Source organism: Suncus etruscus, chromosome 8 (genome assembly GCF_024139225.1).
Source record: "Suncus etruscus isolate mSunEtr1 chromosome 8, mSunEtr1.pri.cur, whole genome shotgun sequence".
NCBI lineage: Eukaryota > Metazoa > Chordata > Mammalia > Eulipotyphla > Soricidae > Suncus > Suncus etruscus.
Window position 1 is genome coordinate 3,985,275 of NC_064855.1, and position 18,677 is coordinate 4,003,951.

The 18,677-nt window shown below is 54.2% G+C and overlaps 2 protein-coding genes across 2 annotated transcripts in view; both read right to left on the minus strand.

Annotated features, from left to right (window-relative positions):
• The window catches only part of MTMR2 (myotubularin related protein 2), a 176,522-nt gene that overhangs the window by 52,944 nt on the left and 104,901 nt on the right, over nucleotides 1-18,677 (minus strand). The gene's annotated exons all lie outside the window — the stretch shown is intronic.
• Nucleotides 1-18,677, minus strand: part of MAML2 (mastermind like transcriptional coactivator 2) — an 81,843-nt gene that overhangs the window by 15,512 nt on the left and 47,654 nt on the right. The window contains exon 2 of the mRNA XM_049779021.1: nucleotides 3,073-4,314. Within this exon, the coding sequence (XP_049634978.1) occupies nucleotides 3,073-4,314 (1,242 nt within the window). The remainder of the gene's footprint in view (nucleotides 1-3,072; nucleotides 4,315-18,677) is intronic.

Here is an 18,677-nt window from a genome sequence, read left to right on the forward strand (position 1 = left end):
GCATCCAGACTACCGGGCACTGCTCTCCAGCAAGCCCAGGCACTCCAGGAGGGTGCCAGGGGGTACCTGGCTGGGCTAAAAATCAGGCTGTTGAGCAGACCAAGGGTTAGCACCTTCCTGAACGACTCCGATCAATCACTCCCCACCAGCCCCGCTGCTTCAAGGAGCAGCACTCTGCCTGCAAGTGCTGGGATTGTCCATCAGGGGGCACCGGCCTCCAAGTGGTCAGCGCAGTCCCCTGTGCAGTGTGGGCAGGGCCTGGAATTGTCTTTCTGGGCTCACAGTGGGCCAAAGGGGGACCTCAGCCTCCTTCAGGGAAAACGCTGCCCTTTCTCGACGTGAGAGTCGCTGCTCAGGCTCCCCCCAAGCTCACAGGGGCCCGAGGGAACTGCAGGGAGCCTGGAGGAACAGGCAGAACAGGGAGGACAGGAAGGAGGAGACAGGGAATGGGACGAAGAGGACAATCCTCCAGGCTGGACTGCACAGACACTCGGGGGTCCACAGAGGCCTGTCGTATCCGCACCCCAGTCTTGGCACTGTTGGCCCAGCTGCTCCCATTTCTTGCCTCTGGGTGCCCCCAGATGGCTGTGGGCTCTACCTGAGTGATGTAGGCAGAGGCTGTTGCACATGCACACGGAGACACATACAGGGCACAGACATGCATGCAGGTACACACACAGACATACAGACACATGAACACACACAGACGCACATATAACACACATTTGGGCACACTTGTACACACAAGCTCCAGCCACAGAGTGGGCTGTACAATAGAGAATAGTACAAAGAGAAGCGTGTGGGCTGAGACAAAGTGCACACATAGTGGATGCACACACACACACACACACACACACACACACACACACACACACACTCTCATAGGACTTGCTCTGTTGGGAGCAATTGTGCCCCAGAGGGGAGCATCAGTATCCGACCTTGGCAAGGATCCCTGTTCTCAGAGATATCTGGGCCACCCGCCTCTTGCAGAACTCTGTAGTTTCTCCCTCCAGGCTCCACCGAAGATAGACTCCAGGCCCCTACTGTACCCTATGCCCAAGGTGCACGCAGGGCTTCCAGGAGCGGGAGGCATGGGTGAATCTCCTCAGCCCAGCCCAGCCCAGCTAGCATGGTCAGTCTCGCTGCCCCCAGAAATGTCCCTTTCCATCCAATCCAAGAGCAAATGGTCCTTCGGGCTGGACCCAAGCTAGGCCATGACTGTTCAGGCTTAGGCCCAGTCCAGGACCCCGGCACCATCCCTCCCCACAGGATTGTGATAGGATCCGAAGAGAGAAGGAGCAGAGAATTGGTGAGAATGGTCGGGGTCACGTTGCAGGCCTACAGCGAGGAGAGCTCACAGGAATTACCTCATGAGCCTCTTCCACAGCCTCGGTGGAGCTGGAGGGAATGGCCCAGCTCCCTGAGGGCCTCTGCTTCCTGCTTCCCGCCCCACTTCCAACCTCCTCCTACATGGCTCCATCAGTCACACGGGCCACGCCTCATGTGTGAGACAGAAGTTGCAGGGCTGCTGAAGGACACTGGAAGCAGCCAGGATCTCTGGGGGCAGTCACACATAGGCATATGTGCTCACATCCCTGCATGCAAAGCACACACGCACGCTCACACATGGACAAACCCAATCGCACCCATTTACAACACACTAGAAACTCACGGACACACACTTGTATAAGGGAACAGTCAATGCACATATGTAATCTACATATCTACCCTCATACGTATGCTCAGGCATCCATGTGGCCATCCTCAGGCCAGGCCAGCTGTCTTCGAGTCACAGGACCTTATTTATACCTGTTCTCTGTCTGACCTGCAGTCCCCAGGATGAAGAAATGCAGCAGAAGGCTGTGGGGACTAGTGTTCTGGCATGTCTGGATGGCCACATATGGCAGAGGAAAAACCGGGTAGAACCGCCTGCACTGCAGGGACCCCCATGCCCTGCCAGAGTGGGTGCCAGAGGCAGAGGGAGCCCCACCCTGCCCCAGCAAAGACTGAGGACCGCGTGGGCTCCCAGTCTCCCTCAGTGGCTTCTAGGGAAAGGCTGCCCTGGCCCCATCTGTAGTGGGGCTTGAGCTCCCATCTGGTTGGAGGAATGGAAACCACTTGAGGAATGTGAGCAGGGCCGGACTCCCACGACTTGCTGCCTATTCCTGGACACGGATGTGGCTGGCAGGCAGCTTCCCTCACAGGGTCTTCCGCCCTCTGCTCTGCTCTTCCTCTCTCCTTCCTCCCCTCCTGCTCCCTCCTCCCTTCTTTCTTTCTTTTCTTTCCCTCTTCCTTTTTTTACATCCTTTCCTTTTTCCTCACCTTCTTCCTTCCTTCCTTCCTTCCTTCCTTCCTTCCTTCCTTCCTTCCTTCCTTCCTTCCTTCCCTCCCTCTTTCCCTCCCTCCCCCATTCCTGAAAACTTTCCCTTCCATGTTCCAGACCCTGGCACCACTTCATGCTGTGCTCAACCCCCAGAACTCTCCAGTGTTTGGTGCAGGACACCATGGGTTCTTCGTGTCAGCACAGTCTAGATGCCCTCAGGTGCTTCTCATTCCATTGGCCATTCCCCAGAAACCAGGGGAAGCCTTATCCGGCTCTCTGCTGTGGGTCAGCTGGCCGGGCCCCATGACCTCAAGTCACTATGCTTCTACACAGGGGAATAACGGGTCACTGTCCCCTCTTCAGGCTGTCCCTGCACGGGCGTACAGACTGCTGACCTCGATGGCCTTCTACACAGGCTCCTGACTTCCTGGGGGTCAGCAGACTCTGCAGATGTGTGCATGGGGGGTAGGATGTACACAAGACCCAGTGAACCATGAGGACGAATGGACAGACACTGGACAGCGCAGGAATCTGACACCAGCATACTTAGCAGAATGTGCCACTGCTAACAAAGCCATGAGCAAGAGGTGGTAGAGATGCCTCTGGTCCCCGACATTACAAGGGTCTCCTTGCCCCCCTCAAAACCCACAGAGCCCAGCACTGTACTGCCCGTGAGGCAGGAACAGAGCACAAGCACGCAAAGCAAGACCAGCACAGGAGAGAGAGCTGATGGCTGGGCGTGACCATACCTGTCTGTGCTGGGGGGACACAGAGTACCCCAGTCCAGTGAGCGCCGGGCTCTGCATCTTCTGTGGCACAATGGGTAGGGATGACCGCAGCAGGGGCTGGCCTGGCAGAGGTGGTGCAGGCTGGGCAGGCGTTGTTGGGACATAGGGGGGCAGGCGAGGCTTGCTGGCCGAGGGCAGGGCTGGGGGCTGCTGCTGGCCACCTGACTCGGGGCCAAAGTGCAGCAGGAGCTTGGTGCTGCTGTGCCCGTTGCTTCCAAAGCCCCGCTGCAGTTCCTGAGGTTTGGGCTGCTGTGGGGGCCCGGCCTTGTACAGGTAACTGCCACTCTGTACCTTGGCCTGGCCACTCTCGCTGCCAGCCCCAGGCAGGGGTGAACTCTGGACCCCAAAGGGCTTCTGGGCCGCATTGGGGCCGGGGGTCTGCTCCTGCCGAAACGGGGCGGGCGGCCAGGCCGAGGGCTGCTGCTGTCGGCTGGCTGCCATCTGCTTCAGCTGCTGGGCATGGGGCATGTCCTGCCAGCTGGGCAAAGCCCGGCCGGTGCCGGGGATGGGCTGAGACTGGCCCTGAGGGCCCGAAGCCAAGGAGGGGGAAGCAGGGAAAGCCTGGCCAGCCGACGAGGGCCGCAGCTGCGGAGAGCCCAGGGAGGGGGACTGTCCCAGGCCTGGGGAGCACTCGGTCTTGATGAGGGGCTTGTCGGAGGGCAGCGGGGGGCCAGGAGGGCTCCTGTGGCTCTGCGGTTGGCCCAGGTCCAAGCTGAAGGGGTCTCCCTGCTTGATGGTGGCGCTGATCATCGTCTCCAGCTCCAGGTCGCTCATGGGCGGCACCGAGATGCTCGACAGCTCATTGAAGAGCTCCTGCAGCTCGGGGTCCATCAGGGGCTCTGCCGGGTCCTCGCTGCAGGCGCCCTGGGGTCCATCCAGGCGCTGACTGCAGGACTGGGCCTCTCCCGGCTCCTTCTTCACTGGCCTCAAGCCCAGGTTGAACAGGTTGTCAGAAGCAGCAGGCGGTGCGGGTGCCGGGGTGGCCAGAGGCTTCCTGGCCATTGCCTGGCCGAGGGGCAGCGTCCCCGGGGCCATTGGGCCTCGTCCGTTGTTGGCCTGGAGAGGCCCCTGACCAGCACCCGGGACTTCCCCAGTGCAGATTCTCTTAATGTCCAGGAAGTCGCCATCGATGAAGCCATCGAGCCTCTTGCTGGGGGCGGCAGCCGCGGGGAGGGTCTGTTTCCGTTTCAGGGATCCCTGCAGCTGGAAACAGGAAGGCAGAGGTGAGACCAGGCCCCTGGGATACCCTGGACACACCACAGGAATCCCCACCTACCCTGAGAATGAGGGGACTCGGGAAGATCCTAGGACTGGACCCCCTTGACCCTTCACCCCCGCCTGCTGTGGGTGCTGAGGGAGTGTGGCCAGCACATGGTGGGGATGATGAAGCTGCACCCCACATCTGAGACTGCCCAGTCCCTTCAGGGAGTGACATCTTGGCATCTGGAGGTGCAGGTGTTGGTGGGTATTTTGGGAGGGGTTGGGCAGCACTCAGGGGTTACTCCTAGCTCTGCATGCAGAAATCGCTTCAGGCTGGCTCGAGGGACCAAATGGGATGCTGGTGATAGAACCCGGATTTGTCCCCAGTTGCCACGTACAAGGCAAACACCCTACCGCTGTGTTATCACTCTGGTTTGAGTTGATGGGTATTTTTGTTGGTGGGTTTTGAGCCTGAACCCAGATATGTTTCCTGGAATTTTCAGGCTTGTTTTTTTTTTTAATGTGAAGGGAGTTACACCTGGTGGTGCTCTGAGCTTATTTCAGGATCTGCTCTGTGCCCTGGGACCACTCCTGGGGACTGGAGGGGATTCTATGTGATGCTAGGAATGAAATGGGGGTTGGCTGCATGCATAGCAGCTGTCTTAGCTACTGCTGGAGAAGGGAGGATGGGTGGTGGCAGGTCAGAACCCCTGTCCAGAGCCCCCAACTCCTCAGAAAGGGAACCAGAACCTCCTTGAACCCCCTCCTAGGACCTGTGAACCGAGGTGAGGCCCAGAGCAATCATTTGTAAGAGGCAGAAGAGTCCCATGTATCCACCTCAGCTTCAACATTCTCCTCACAGCAACTCTGGGCCCCTCCATGTGACCTGAGGTGAAGGGGGTCCAGCCCACTGGTGACAGTGATTAAGGTGACCCTTGGGCTTGACCTCACCCTGGGCCCTCTCCACTGAGCCCATGTTCCCACGTCCTGTGGACACCCATGGGCTGCAGACAAGCCCAAGGGGTTCAGGGCCTCTCCCCTGCACTGGTGCCATTTCTCCCAAAGGCCTGGCTACGGGGACTTCCCCAGGCGATGGCCCAGCCCCCAGCTGCACAATCCCTGGCTTCAGCCCCTCCTGCTCCTCCCCCTCCGCGGACAAACGCCTTCTTTGTCTCCTGCTCCTGGGAGCTTGGCTGAGTCCACAAAGGTGGTGATTCAGCCTTGGCATGGTCATGAACAAGGGCACAGAAATTCCCCCTTGGCCCATCTCCCCCAGGGTGGAGAGACAGGAAGGAGACCAGTCCCTGGGGTCCCGGAGCATGGGCTCAGCTGGTCTCTGGGGTGCAGGGAGAGCGGCCCCTCCCTGTGGGCACAACACATACACAGCGGGTGGTACGAGGGCACCTCAGAGCAGCCCTGCAGGAGGTGGGTGATGCTCAGGGGAAGCTGGTATCGCCTTGGAGTCGAGGACCCGTTGTGCCTCTTTTCAGAGAGGACCAAGGAGACACAGGCCACTGCTCAGAGAGGGCCAGGGAGCCACGATTACAGCTCAGCATAGATTTGGCCAAGGGTTTGTTGTGCCTCTCACTGGCTCTGAAGTGCAAAAGGAGGAACCACCTCAGAGGCATCCTGCGTGCTGGCAGGAAGAAAATGGCTTCGGGCCTGGGTTGCACCAGTCACCATGTAGAGAAATGAGGCTAAGGATCAAGATTCTCCCCCTAAGTCCACGATAAGGAACTCTAGACTAAAACAAGCCCAAACCCTAGTAAAGTGTACTTTTCCACTCCTAGCTGAAGGCAGAGTAACTCAGAAATAAAACCAAAGTTAGTCAGGAATAAGGAAGTAGGGGTTGAGTGAGCTTGGGGAAAGGCTCCCTTAAAAACCAAAAGTTTGAATCAGAGTAACCCTTGAAAGCCAGGGTCTAAAATCAGAATATCTCCCTGACATCCAGGAGATTCCCCCTACAGCCAGGTTCTGTATCAGAAATTCCCCCGACAAGCAGGAATATCCCTAGACAACCAAAGAAATCAGTGATTACCGTATTTGCCGGCGTATAAGACAACCCCCTAATTTTTCAGTCAAAACGTAGGTTTAGGCCTATATTCGCTGTATCAGACAGAACGTTCCTGTGCTGCAACTGTATGTACCACAGTGAGCCCATCACAACAAGCAAAGGTTCAAAGGTTTACTGTCACAGACTTCCTCTCTGACTGGCCAATATGAGCAGGCTTTTGACAGTGTAGATTCGGGTCCAGACATTGTCTAATTTGCATGCATCAAAAGCCTGCTGGGATTGGCTGAGTTAGAGAGGCTGTCCGAGCAGCCTGGCAGTGATTGGTGCAGGATCGAGTTGGAAAATACGTTTTGTGGCAATATTCAGACAATTTTCATTTAGCGGCATATTGAAACATTTTTCGGGATATACTCGGTGTATAAGACGACCCCCGATTTTCCGTTGACTTTTTTTTGTTTCAAAAGTCGTCTTATATGCCGGAAAATACGGTAATTAAGACATTTAGACAATGAACTGATTATACTGTTACTGCTTGTGATTTCTATATAAGCTGCTTGAAGATTGGACTCGGGTCCTTGTCAAGACTACCCTACTGGGATGAGGCTTGAACCTCAGAAAACCAAATAAACTCCCTTTTACACCTTGCATTATCGGAGGTGGTCTTTGACTCTCAGTGCTGGCTGTCACCTCGAACCTAACAGCTGGAAGGGATAGGAACAAAACAGACCCAAGTTAGATGCCCGAGGTATTCCAGCATCCTGTGCTGACAGAGGAATTATGGAGTGAGGGTGGAGTGGGGGGTCCCTCCCTCAGGATGGTCAATGCTCAGAGCAATGGCGCCCTTTCCTGTGTGTGAGCGGAGCTGCCCTCTGAAGGAGCTGAACTGACCAGCTTTGGCCTTTCTTTGCTCTGTGTGGTTCCGACTGGATGGAGTGGTGTCCTCTGGGGGTGTCTGAGTGTCCGTCTACTCTGAAGAGGGGTGGCCCTGTAGTCTGGAGAACAAGCCGGGGTGACTGAAGGGGTGAGTGAGTCTGAGGTAGGGCCTGTCTCCCACATTTCTCTGGATGCTGAGGACTGTGGCCCTGGGGAGACACACAGGGATGAGCTGGCCTGAGCCCAGTCATACCAACAGAGGGCCCTGCTGCATGGGGAAGTCCCTTCTAGAGAGCACAGCTGGGGATTTAGGAGGGGCCTAGATACAGATAGCTGTCACCCCCCCCATCCAGGATGCCTGAACAGTGGTTGTTGTGCTAGGTCCTCTCTGGAGACTCCATGAGGGCGGCTAGGCCCTGGGACCCAGTGTGAGGGCTCTGGGTTATATCTGGGCAGGTTGGGGGTCCCTGTCTGGGAAGTGAACCCCCATACACAGAAGGCATCAAAGGGGCAGGTGCACACTTGGAGTCACAGTATCTGAAAGCCAGCCCCCTATGAAGCCACTGAATTGAACAGAGCTGATGAATTCAAAGATGCAGCAGTAGGTCTCATGGCCAGTTTAGGGGAGATGAGAAGGCCCCACTGTGATCTAATAGCAAAATTGAGAAATTTGAGGGGACCATTATTATCAACCCTGTAGTTGAAAGGAGCTCACAGGTGGGGTGAGGGTGGGGGGCGAAGGGGAAGATCCAGGCTATATTCTGCGACCCTGGCTTCAGACCCTGCATCAGACCTTAGCATGACATCCCTGGATAACATGACAGCCCTTCTCTGAGCTCTGAGAGAATTGAGCTCCCCTCCCCTCCCCTGACTTGTTTCCAAACCCCAAGGGAGGTACAACATTGCCCCCATAACAGCCCTTTCTTCCTCGTCAAACATAAAGGAAGATTCCCAAATACACTGTTGGACCAGGGAACAGAGGTAGTCAGAGGCACACTGGGATTTTCGTGGCTGTGACATCTATTTTGTCCTAAATTGCCTTCATTTGAAAAATATAGAACTAAAAATGCTTCAATAATATAGGAATTTATGCAACTTGGGTTCGATCCTTGGCTACCTCATGTGGTTCTCTGGGCCCCACCATGAGTGATGCCTGAGGGGAGAGCCAGAAGTCAGTCCTGACCACCTGCAGGTGTGGCTCAAAATTGCCCAGAATCTCCAAAGGGACCAGGCAGTAACTCACTTCCAGCTTCTGTGTCTGAGGTCAGAAATGTTTGCTAAACATGTTTCATCTATGAACACAATATAGAGACAAGTCTTCCAAATCCCCAGATGGAGAATAAATACAGAATTCCCAGTCGGAAGAAGAATAGATGCAGAAGTAGCTGTTGTGCCAAGCTGGTGGGAAACCAGTTCTGTTTTCCAACAAACCACAGTAGTGCATCTGGGGGGAGGGGGGATGTGAAATCTTAGCAGAAGAATGACTCTCAAGACAGCATCTGTCTGGGAGACACCGTAGCTATAACAGCTGTAACATCATCTCCTGCTCTGAAGATGGAGAAAACAAGCAACCAACCCACCAACCAAGAAATGGGGCATGTTTTAACCAATGCAGCAGACACACAGGCCACATTCTCCAGCAAGCAGGTATGCACATATAAACACATCTCAACTGTTCTGCTGAAAAGGAAGGAAACCTGGGACGGGTCCATTCACAGAGACAGAAAGGAGATCCAGGGTGCTGGAACCCAGAGAAAGAGGTGATCTGGTCACTGAAGCCGTTGGATACAGATGGGAGGCAAAAGGAAGAGAACGATGGACTTCCCTTTGCAGCACCCTCTACCTGAACTCCCAGACATTCTCCCTTCACGTCTCCCTGTTAGTGTCCCCAGGGCTGGTCCCCCAAGTTCCTGGGCCCTCACTGGACTAGGTCCAGCTCTTCCTAAATGCTCAGGCCTGCGGTCAAAGGCAGTTGCTTCTGCATCCATCTGTCCGAGAGAGGGACACAGCTCCATTTCCATTTCAGATGTCTCCGCCGGGAGATACAGATGAACTGTCTATTTTGGTCATTGTAATGGATGCTAATGGGGCTCTTAGATCCTGGGCAGTGAGTGAGCAGCGATGCGGGAGGCCATGGGGAGATGGTGCCTGGTGGGAGCATCGGAGTCTGTCCAGACATGAAGTAGGCAACACCCCAGGACCCAGCTGGCATGGCGGAGCTTCCTGCACAGGCCCTGTCTAAAATGGAGCTAAGGGTCCTGCTGAGTAGGTCAGGAGGAGGATTTTTGGCTTTCCTGGAGAGACTTCAGCACTCTCAAGACTGGCACCAACTCAAGGTGCCACTGCAAAATTGAGGGACACCCATGGGCCTTCCACGGGGAGACCTACGTGATGAAGCTTTTCCTGTTTCTGCTGGTCATGTCTGAATGACAGCAGCCCATCTTGCCCATCTCCCTCACTGTCTTGCCTGTTTCAGAATTGCACCCCAGATCCCTGCAACCTAGAACCCGGCACCCCAGAACCCTGCACTCAGACATTCTGACCTGAATAGCAGAGATGACATGTAGGGAAGAGTGAACCAATCTCCCACCAGAGCATCACCAGAATCTCCCATGAACAAAGCACATGGGTGCAGGGACACGGCCATGTTGGGATCCACTTTCACATTGGCCAATCTCTTCGCACTGGTCTGCAGCACAGTCATTTCCCAAATGGACACCAGTGAGCAAAAGGGCCCCCAGAGCTGACTATTACCTCCCGACTGTCTCCCTGCACTGAGGGGCTGGGTGGGGACATGGGGAGGTCACAGAACCACTGGGCAGCCCTCCCCACCCCCAGAATCTTCTGGAAACAGGAAGCTTAGGAAACCTTCCTAGTAGAGTGCCTGAACCCGAGCATGGTAGAAGCTGCACAAGATTCCATGCTGATCCATCCTCTGCCCCATGGCAGTGAGCAGGTGTCCCCTGGCTCAGGCTCTCCCCCCAGACACCCCAAGGGACAGAAGTCAGGACAGGGGCAAAGAGGAAACAGCTCACCTGCTCTGCATCATCCCTGTCACATCTCTGCCTGCTCCCCTGCATGGTGGATGGTGTTGCATTAAATAATTAACGATGGTGGTGGATGGTGAAGGATGGAGAAGGACAGATTTTTCTCTGCCATCCCAGGCCACGTGGCTCCGCAATCCCCATTCAGCTGGCGGGTCCCAGGTTTAGGTGAACGGCGGAATCACTCATCCAGAGACAGGCATCAGGAAGCATCAACTTTATTCATACCCTATCCACCACATGTGTAGCCTCTATCATAACCTTTTAAGCACAGCCATTCTTAGCTAGCCCTGCATCTTAACTCCTTTCAGCCATCTTCCCTTTGACCTCCATGCTGGCAAAAGACCAAAAGAGGACCTAATCCTCTGGGTCAAAGGCCTTATCTACCTTTTCCAAGACCCCTCCCAGGAATGGGTGGGGTCTTGCAGGTAAGGTCAAGTTACCTAGGGAGAATGGAGGGATGAGGCTTCAGATGGTCCAGTTTCGCCATGGCTTCATCCAGCTGGAAGCTTAGCAGAAACCCAGACAGATGGACAATGAGAGGGGACATGAGTCCCACCATTACCCTGACTAGGTTCTCAGTGGGGTGAAGGACACATGGTTGGAAGGGACAGTCTGGCTCCAGGAGCTGAGGTGGGCAGAGTGCATGGGGTAGGCCTGGTACTGAAGAGAAGAGGGCAGGGCTGGTGCTACCTGTGCCTGCTGCTGAGGATGGACACCAGTTCTGGCAGACCCAGCTGGGCTCCTGGTGGTCCAAGGGCCAGTTAAGAGATAGTGTCCACTCAAGGTCCAGGAGATGTGAAATCTGCTGGGAGGGCAGGGAGCTGTGAACTCTGGAGGCTGCCCTGGGCTGCTGGATCAACAGGGACCCATCTGTGGTGAATCCAGGGAAGAAGGGCCTCAGACCTGATCCATACTTGGCTGGCTACAAATGCTCTGGAGCCCCCACCAGCTGTGGGCAGCTGTGACCAACCACGAGCAATAATGGGAAACTGAGCAACCATGAACGTTGTGACGCATCCATGAGCATCCATGAGCCATGTAAGCATCGATGAGCTACTGTGAGCATCCATGAGTGTAAACAAATCCCCATGTTGGGAAATCACCGCACACGTGTATTTTCAAGCAAATGAGTCTGAAGTAGGTAGGGTAGCTGTGAAAAATTAATAAACCACGCCAGAAGAATCAAGGAGTCAGTTTGCTTCCTGCCTCCTGAACTCTGAACACCAACCCAAACTGACGTTTTTTGTTTGTTTGTTTTTTGGGCCACACCCCGTGCGATGGTGGCTCAGGGGTTACCCCTGGCTCTGCACTCAGAAATCACTCCTGTCAGGTTCAGGGGACCATATGGGAAGACAAGGATCACACTGAGTCCTTCTTGGGTTGGCCACACGCAAGGTAAATATCCTACTGCTGTGCTATTGCTCCAGCCCCCAAAGTGACTTTTGTTTCTTCTCCCACAAATTCAACCACATGAGGGAGGACAGTGATCCAGGTGGGCTTTTTCATAACCAAGGATTAGGTTTAAAGGAAAGAGGAAAATGGGGTAACCCCTTTGTTTGGAGTTGATAGCTAGGTGTCACCTTACAACAAGTATCTGTGATCAGCCATGAACAATAGTGGGAAATCAGAAGCATTCACGAGCATCCTGGGCCACGAGGAACATTTGTGAGCCTCCTTGAGCACTCAGGAGCACCCCACATATACTCACTGGTCCCTCTCTGATGCCTGCAGAGTCCTCTCCCTCTGGCCAGAGGAGCCTCCAATACCAGGTTTTTGCATGAGGAAATAGATTTTTCTCTATCCTAATACTAGGTGATTTCAGTCTTGTGCAAGGGAAACCAGAGCTGGTGGCCCAAAGCCTTCAGTCCGACACACCAACAAGCTTTTGTGCAGAAAGAAGGCGGCGCGGAACATGGAGCTTCGTCGACGTGAGACGAGAAACGAAGCCCTCCACATGGGAAAAAATAGCAATAACCTTTTAAAACATTCACTTTGACTCTATTGGGAGACAAAGCCTCGCCAGCGCCTGAAAGAAGGCATTGTCTCTTCCCCGCACAGCCCTGGTGAGAATGCAGCCCCGCAGGAGTGTCAGTCCCAGTCGGGGTCATTTTCGGAGCATTTGCTGCCTTTCCCCAAGAAGCCTTTATTTGGGGATGTTCAAAACTGCTGACAAATGGGATTCTTCCGGTCTGGGACCGTGAGGTCCAGCAAAACGTGCCTGATGGACGACCCAGCTCTGGGGAGGGGCAAGGGGCAAAGTTTGGGGAGTCTCTCAGTCAGTCGGTGTCTCCTCTTCTTTGGGTCCCTGGAAGCTTCTGGACAGGACAGCCCTGTGCTCCTCAGCTCTGGGGAAGCCGCCAGAGATCAGGGTGTGTGTCCCGAGGCTATGCCCAAGTCTGCAATCTGCCACCATCCCTGTTAAGAGTTTGTTGCTGCTCAGAGGCAAGACAACAGAGGATCCTCAGCCAAACCTCACTCAGGACTCTAGAGCCCCTCCTGGATCGATGGGGAATGGGCAGCAGGGGAGGGGGCACCCCACTGCACTGAACTGCCCCAGGAAGAGATCTGGGAGGGAACAAGTGCTGTGATTACATGTGAGGAGAACACAGACCAGACGGGCCGCTGGGGGAATCTTGCAGCTTGGCTGTTTGTTGCTCCTGCCAAAATCGCACCTTATTGCAGATCTGCCCAAGGGCTGTGCTGAGCGCTGTTAGCACAAGCACAAGTCCAAGCAAGTACCCTCTAGGGAGGGCCAGGGAGAAGCCAGGGGCTGAGCAGCGTGGACAAAAGGGAAAGGGGTGGTGGGAATGGGTAGGTGGGCAGTGTCTGCCCTTCCTTTCAGGGTCCCCAGTTCCCTGTTGTGTTGAGGCAGATTCAGACACACAGTAGCTGTTATCGAGGCAAAGTGCATGCCAGGGCCAGCTATGTGTATGTGAGGAACTCAGAGACCAGAGAAGTGGAGAGGAGGGGGCATGCGTAGCTACTCCAGGGAGCTCCCAGGAAGGTGCTGAGACTGGACCAGGGATGTGGAGATGGTCTCGGAGTCTGAACCAGGGCTCTACAACTCCCCACATGCTCCATATGGCGAGCGCCAGTGCAGATGCCAAGAAGGCGAGGGCTGGTTCCTGTGGTGCACCCCAAGAGTGCTGAAGTTAGTTGAGGTCCACTGCCTCAACCCTGGCAGCTTCCCATGGGAGGCTCTTCTCAGACATCCTGGGGTCTTGATGGGGTGGGCCCCTGGGGATCCTGGTTGGCTCATGAGGATAAATGGGTGAAGCTGCCCCTTCCTGGCAGTCAGCAAGGATTTCTGGGGCGCCATGTCTTACTTGCTGAGGCCTGTCACCCCCTTAACAGCAGTGTGGCCCCAATGCTTTCGGAAATCACAACACTTCATACACCAAATTCTTAGCAATGACTCTAGAGGGGTTCAAGGGGCCAGTTCCACTTCAGGGGTCCCTTTAGACACCCCATTGAACTATTTCTGGGGTGGCTCCATGTTGCCTTTGGTTTTCAGGGAAGGGAGGAGAAGGCAGGTGGGGGATTTCCAAGGGTCTGAAACTGGTGCAAAAGGAAATGTGGGAGCTGGGTTTGTCCCCAAAGCCTGCTGTACAGAGGCTGGACCCACAGAAGGGGACCTGGGGACCAGGGAGGTGCCCTTCAGAGACAAAGTCTCACAAGGTCACAGAGTAAAGCACCTGTCCAGCCCTGCACAGTCTGTGCTCAGCTCCTGGAATGAAGGTCGGTCCTGAGGTCAACTCGACTCTTCCACAAGTCAATGGCATGCTCTTTCTATTGGTGAGCGGGTTGAAGGTTTGCAGGGAGGTGAAGCCACAGGCTAAGGTAGCAGTAGCATGATTTTTTTTCTCCTCCTCTTCCTCCTCCTCCTCTTCCTTCTTCTCCTCCTCCTCCTTCTCCTCTTCCTCCTCCTCCTCCTCCTTCTCCTCCTTCTCCTCCTTTTTCTCTTCCTCCTCCTCCTCCTCCTCCTCCTCCTCCTCCTCCTCCTCCTCCTCCTCCTCCTCCTCCTCCTCCTCCGTTTTTGGGCCGCACTGGGCGGTGCTCAGGGGTTCCTCCTGGCTCTGTGCTCAGAAATTGCTCCTGGCACACTTAGGGGACCATATGAGATGCTGGGAAGAGCCAAATTAAAAGTGTTAAGAGCCACATGTGGTTCTCGAGCTGCAGGTTGCCGACCACTGCTTTAGGACAATGTATGTCAGCGGTCTTAAACTCAATTTACCTGGGGGCCGCAGGAGGCAAAGTCAGGGTGAGGCAGGGCCACATAAGGGATTTCACTTACCGAATATTTGCAATAAAAAATCGCATTAGTAAGAAAAAAATCGCAAAAAATCACATTACACATTTGCATACCCCGAGAACTGCTCGGGGTATGCGAATGTTTAATGTGATTTTTTTCTTACTAATGCGATTTTTATTGCGATTATTCAGTAAGCGAATAATCGCGAATACTGTGATATTTGAAGGCTGGCCACGGGCCACAAAATGTTGTACGGAGGGCCGCAAGTTTGAGACCCCTGATGTATATGAGAAGTCAACCTGTGGTGATGTGTAGAATTAATATGTAACATATAAACCATATAGGCTACGTGCTGGATGAGGCCGCTCCAGGCACCAAGTTTCTAACCTCTTAGGTGGTGGATCTGAAGATGCAGAATAATGGCAGAGGAATAATTCATAAGCAGTTGGTTAAAATTTCATCAGAGTCAGCTTGCTTCTATTCCATAGCTCTGTCCACCATGTCTTTTTCCTCACGTATCTTTCTCTACTGAGTTTTCTGCTCCCCTCTCTCTCTGCCTTTTGCTGCTTCTCTCTCTCCGTTTTTCAGACTTCTTTATCTTTATTTAAAACAGCCCACCCTATCCCAGGTGTGGGCAGGTCTGATCAACATCTCCGAATAAAGCTTAGGCGGGTCAATGACACATAGGGCCACACATGCCAGAAATTTATTCAGTGCTGGTAAGGGTGAGGAAGAAGTGGCCCCTTCTCACAGTCCCAGCCAAGGTAGACCCATCTCTTGAGTGTAACAGGGCTTGAACACTCAGTGGAATGCAGATGATGCTCCCTCTACCACTGGTCCTTGCATGCATGTGTGTGTGTGTGTGTGTGTGTGTGTCTGTCTGTCTGTCTGTCTATCTGTCTGTCTGTCTATCTGTCTGTCTATGACCTTGAAACCCTCAGCCTCAGGCCATCGCTTCCCACAGCCCTCAACCCCACCACCTTCCCCCAGCATGACTTATTATAAGGTTCCTTCTCGCATCTGCCTTTCTTCCACAACTGCTTGTCTGTGACCCAGAAAATTCTACAATGCTTGCAGGAATCCAGAGCTCCGATAAGTGATGGCTGGTACAGACTCTACCTCAGCAGGGAGAAGAGACTCCCCGAGAATGAGTTAAACTGTGCTCTGGCCTGGGAGGCAGAACCAAATGCAAGGGGGCCGGAGTGATAGCACAGCAGGTAGGGTGATTGCCTTGCACGCAGCTGATCCAGGACGGACGATGGTTCGAATCCCAGCATCTTTATGATCCCCCATGCCTGCCAAGAGTGATTTCTGAGTACAGAGCCAGGAGTAACCCCTGAGCCCTGCCAGGTGTGACCCCAAAAACAAACAAAAAGAACCAAAAGCAAGCCAGCCAGGCATGTCAGCCCCAGGCACCAGGCACCTACAAAGAAGGGGGGAAATGCCCCCAGCTGCCCTCCCTGCAGACATCTTTGCCCAGACACTCTGAGGAAGTGGGGGTCCCCTCTGCGGCTTCAGCTCTCTCCTGCAGGGGGCACCCCAATCCCCATTCCGGCCTAGAAGGAAGCGGCCTTTGGCTCATGGTGCTCAGTGGCTGAAACTACCTACCAGTCAGGGCTGGGGACATAGCCCTGATGAGGGAGATGAGGAGCTTGAACCAGCCTTGAATTCGGTTCCTAATGCCACCTCCACATTGCTGGGTGCAACCCCAGTTTCTGTCAGAGCTTTTCTGTGACTCCCCTGGTCACCTCCTGGGAGGAGGCAGTGGGAAACTAACTGCCAGGGAAAAGTCTTCACATTCTCCACAGGAACACAGACAAGACTGCAGAAACCAGAGCCTGTGTCGTGTGGCACAACCATCAGGCCGAGGCCACGGGGGAGCCCAGGGCCTCCTACAGCCAGGAAGGGACTCATGGCACAGGCACACGAGCTGAGAATGTCCCTTGTGCTGCTCAGAAGGGCTGAACACATCACACACTGCCAGATGCCAGCGCCCCACAGGACAGCAGGAGCTTGGCACCATAGATGACCAAGCAGGACATGGGGAGCCCAGGGCAAGGGAGGTCACTGGGGCAGCTGCACGGGGAGGGCCTGACCCTCGGTTACCGACAGTTCTAGATTTCGGGGTACTCGGACTTCAAAACTTAAATCGGTTGCGTGCCGCTGACCCAGGACAGACCTGGGTTTGACCCCCGGGGTCTCATATAATCCCCCAAGCCAGGAGCGATTTCTAATGGCATAGCAGGGGGAACCTGAGTGCCACTGGGTGTGCCTCCCCCAATTAAATCAACTAGGGGCTGGAGCGATAGCACAGTGAGGATGGAGGCCAATTCACGTTTGATCCCTAGCATCTCAGAAGGTCTCTCTAGCCTGCTAGGAGTAACCCCTGAGCATAGCCGGGTGCGGCCCCCAAACCCAAACAAACAAAAACCCCAAAACCTGAATCAATTAAAATGTAAACATTTCTGAGCACAGAATCCCCAAGTTCTCAGAGCCAGGCTGAGTGGAGCCGGGCGAGAGCCTGGAGGACTAAATGGGAGCACCTCAACGGCTACAGGACCCGAGTGAGAGTTTTGCACACACGAGACTTTGCATCTTCTCATGAGCATGTGGGAGGCCCCCAAAGTCAGAGCTTCTAGGTTCTGTGTTGCGCCTTCCCCCAAATAAAAAAGATTCCCCAGCAGCACCAGCTCCACCTTCTGCTACTTTGTTGAAGGAATGACCAGACTTTCTCCTGTGAATCAGCGGTGCCCAGGAGAAAAACCAAAGTCCCCACATTTGGAACCTGAGGCACTAACAGGTTTCCCCCTGGAAGCTCTCGTTTGGGACAGAGACCCTCCAGGCCACACACATGCCTGCAGTTAGTCCTTTCTTGTGGGCCTGGCTGTGCCTGAGCTTCCGCTGCTCCCCGATTGGGTCTCCAGCAAGGTGGCAACGGCAATAGCGCTGAATGCACCTGTAGATCATGTGTGAACATGTGTTTGCATGCATGGACATACATGTAAACTGCGCTACATGTGTAAATTGTGTGCACATGTAAATATGAGTGTTGGATTGTGCGACTGTGAACTGTGTACATGCCCCTTTGCATGTCTGAACTGAAGCCTCATCCCCCACCTTTTCTCCCTAGGTAACTTGACCTTACCTGAAAGACCCCGCCCATTCCTGGGAGGGGTCTTGGAAAAGGTAGATAAGGCCTTTGACCCAGGGGATTCGGCCCTTTTTGGATCTCTGCCCTTTTGGTCTTTGGCAAGCATGGAGGTCAAAGGGAAGATGGCTGAAAGGAGTTAAGATGCAGGGCTAGCGAAGAATGGCTGTGCTTGAAAGGTTATGATATAGGCCATACACATGTGGTGGATAGGGCATAAATAAAGCTGATGCTTCCTGATGCCTGTCTCTGGATGAGTCTGATTCCACCGTTCACCTAAACCTGGGACCCGCCAGCTGAATGGGGGTTGCCAAGCCACGTGGCCATGGCCTAAGAATAAAGGCCTCCATCCTTCACCATCCACCACCATCTTTAATTATTTAACACAACATGAACTATAAAGGCTTGCATGCATAAACTGTGTGTACAGATATGAACTGCATGTACACATGTGTTACTTGGGCCAGCCAGCTGGCTTTGCTCAGGACTGCACGACTGACTGCACCCCAATGTGGTGCTGGAGACAGAACTGGGACTAGCACAGAGTCGGCCTTATATTGAACTCTTGTTCTCTCTCTCTCTCTCTCTCTCTCTCTCTCTCTCTCTCTCTCTCTCTCTCTCTCTCTCTCTCTCTCTCTCTCTCTCTCCCTCCCATTCCTCCTTCCCTCCCTTCAGTCCCAGTGTGTGTTTTAAGAGAATTGATTTCCACAATCTGAAGCAGTTAGGCCATAAAGGGTCTTGGGTATCTAGAAACAGCTCCTTAATCTTTTTCCAAATGGATGTTGAGGTGGCTGCAGGCTCTTAAGAGGAGAGGAGGGAGCGGTTCTGTGGGACGCTCCAGTGAGGTGGGCAGATAATTGATGCCTTACCAGACCCCTCAGGAAGAAGTGTCTGCAAACTCACAGGAGCCCGGGCAGCCTGCGAGCCAAGGAAAGGCTGTCTGGGGGCTAGGGGAAACATGCTTGAGTCAGTTCACCAAGACTGTTGCCAAACACTCTGAAAATGTCTTCAACATTGTAGGGATTAACAGAG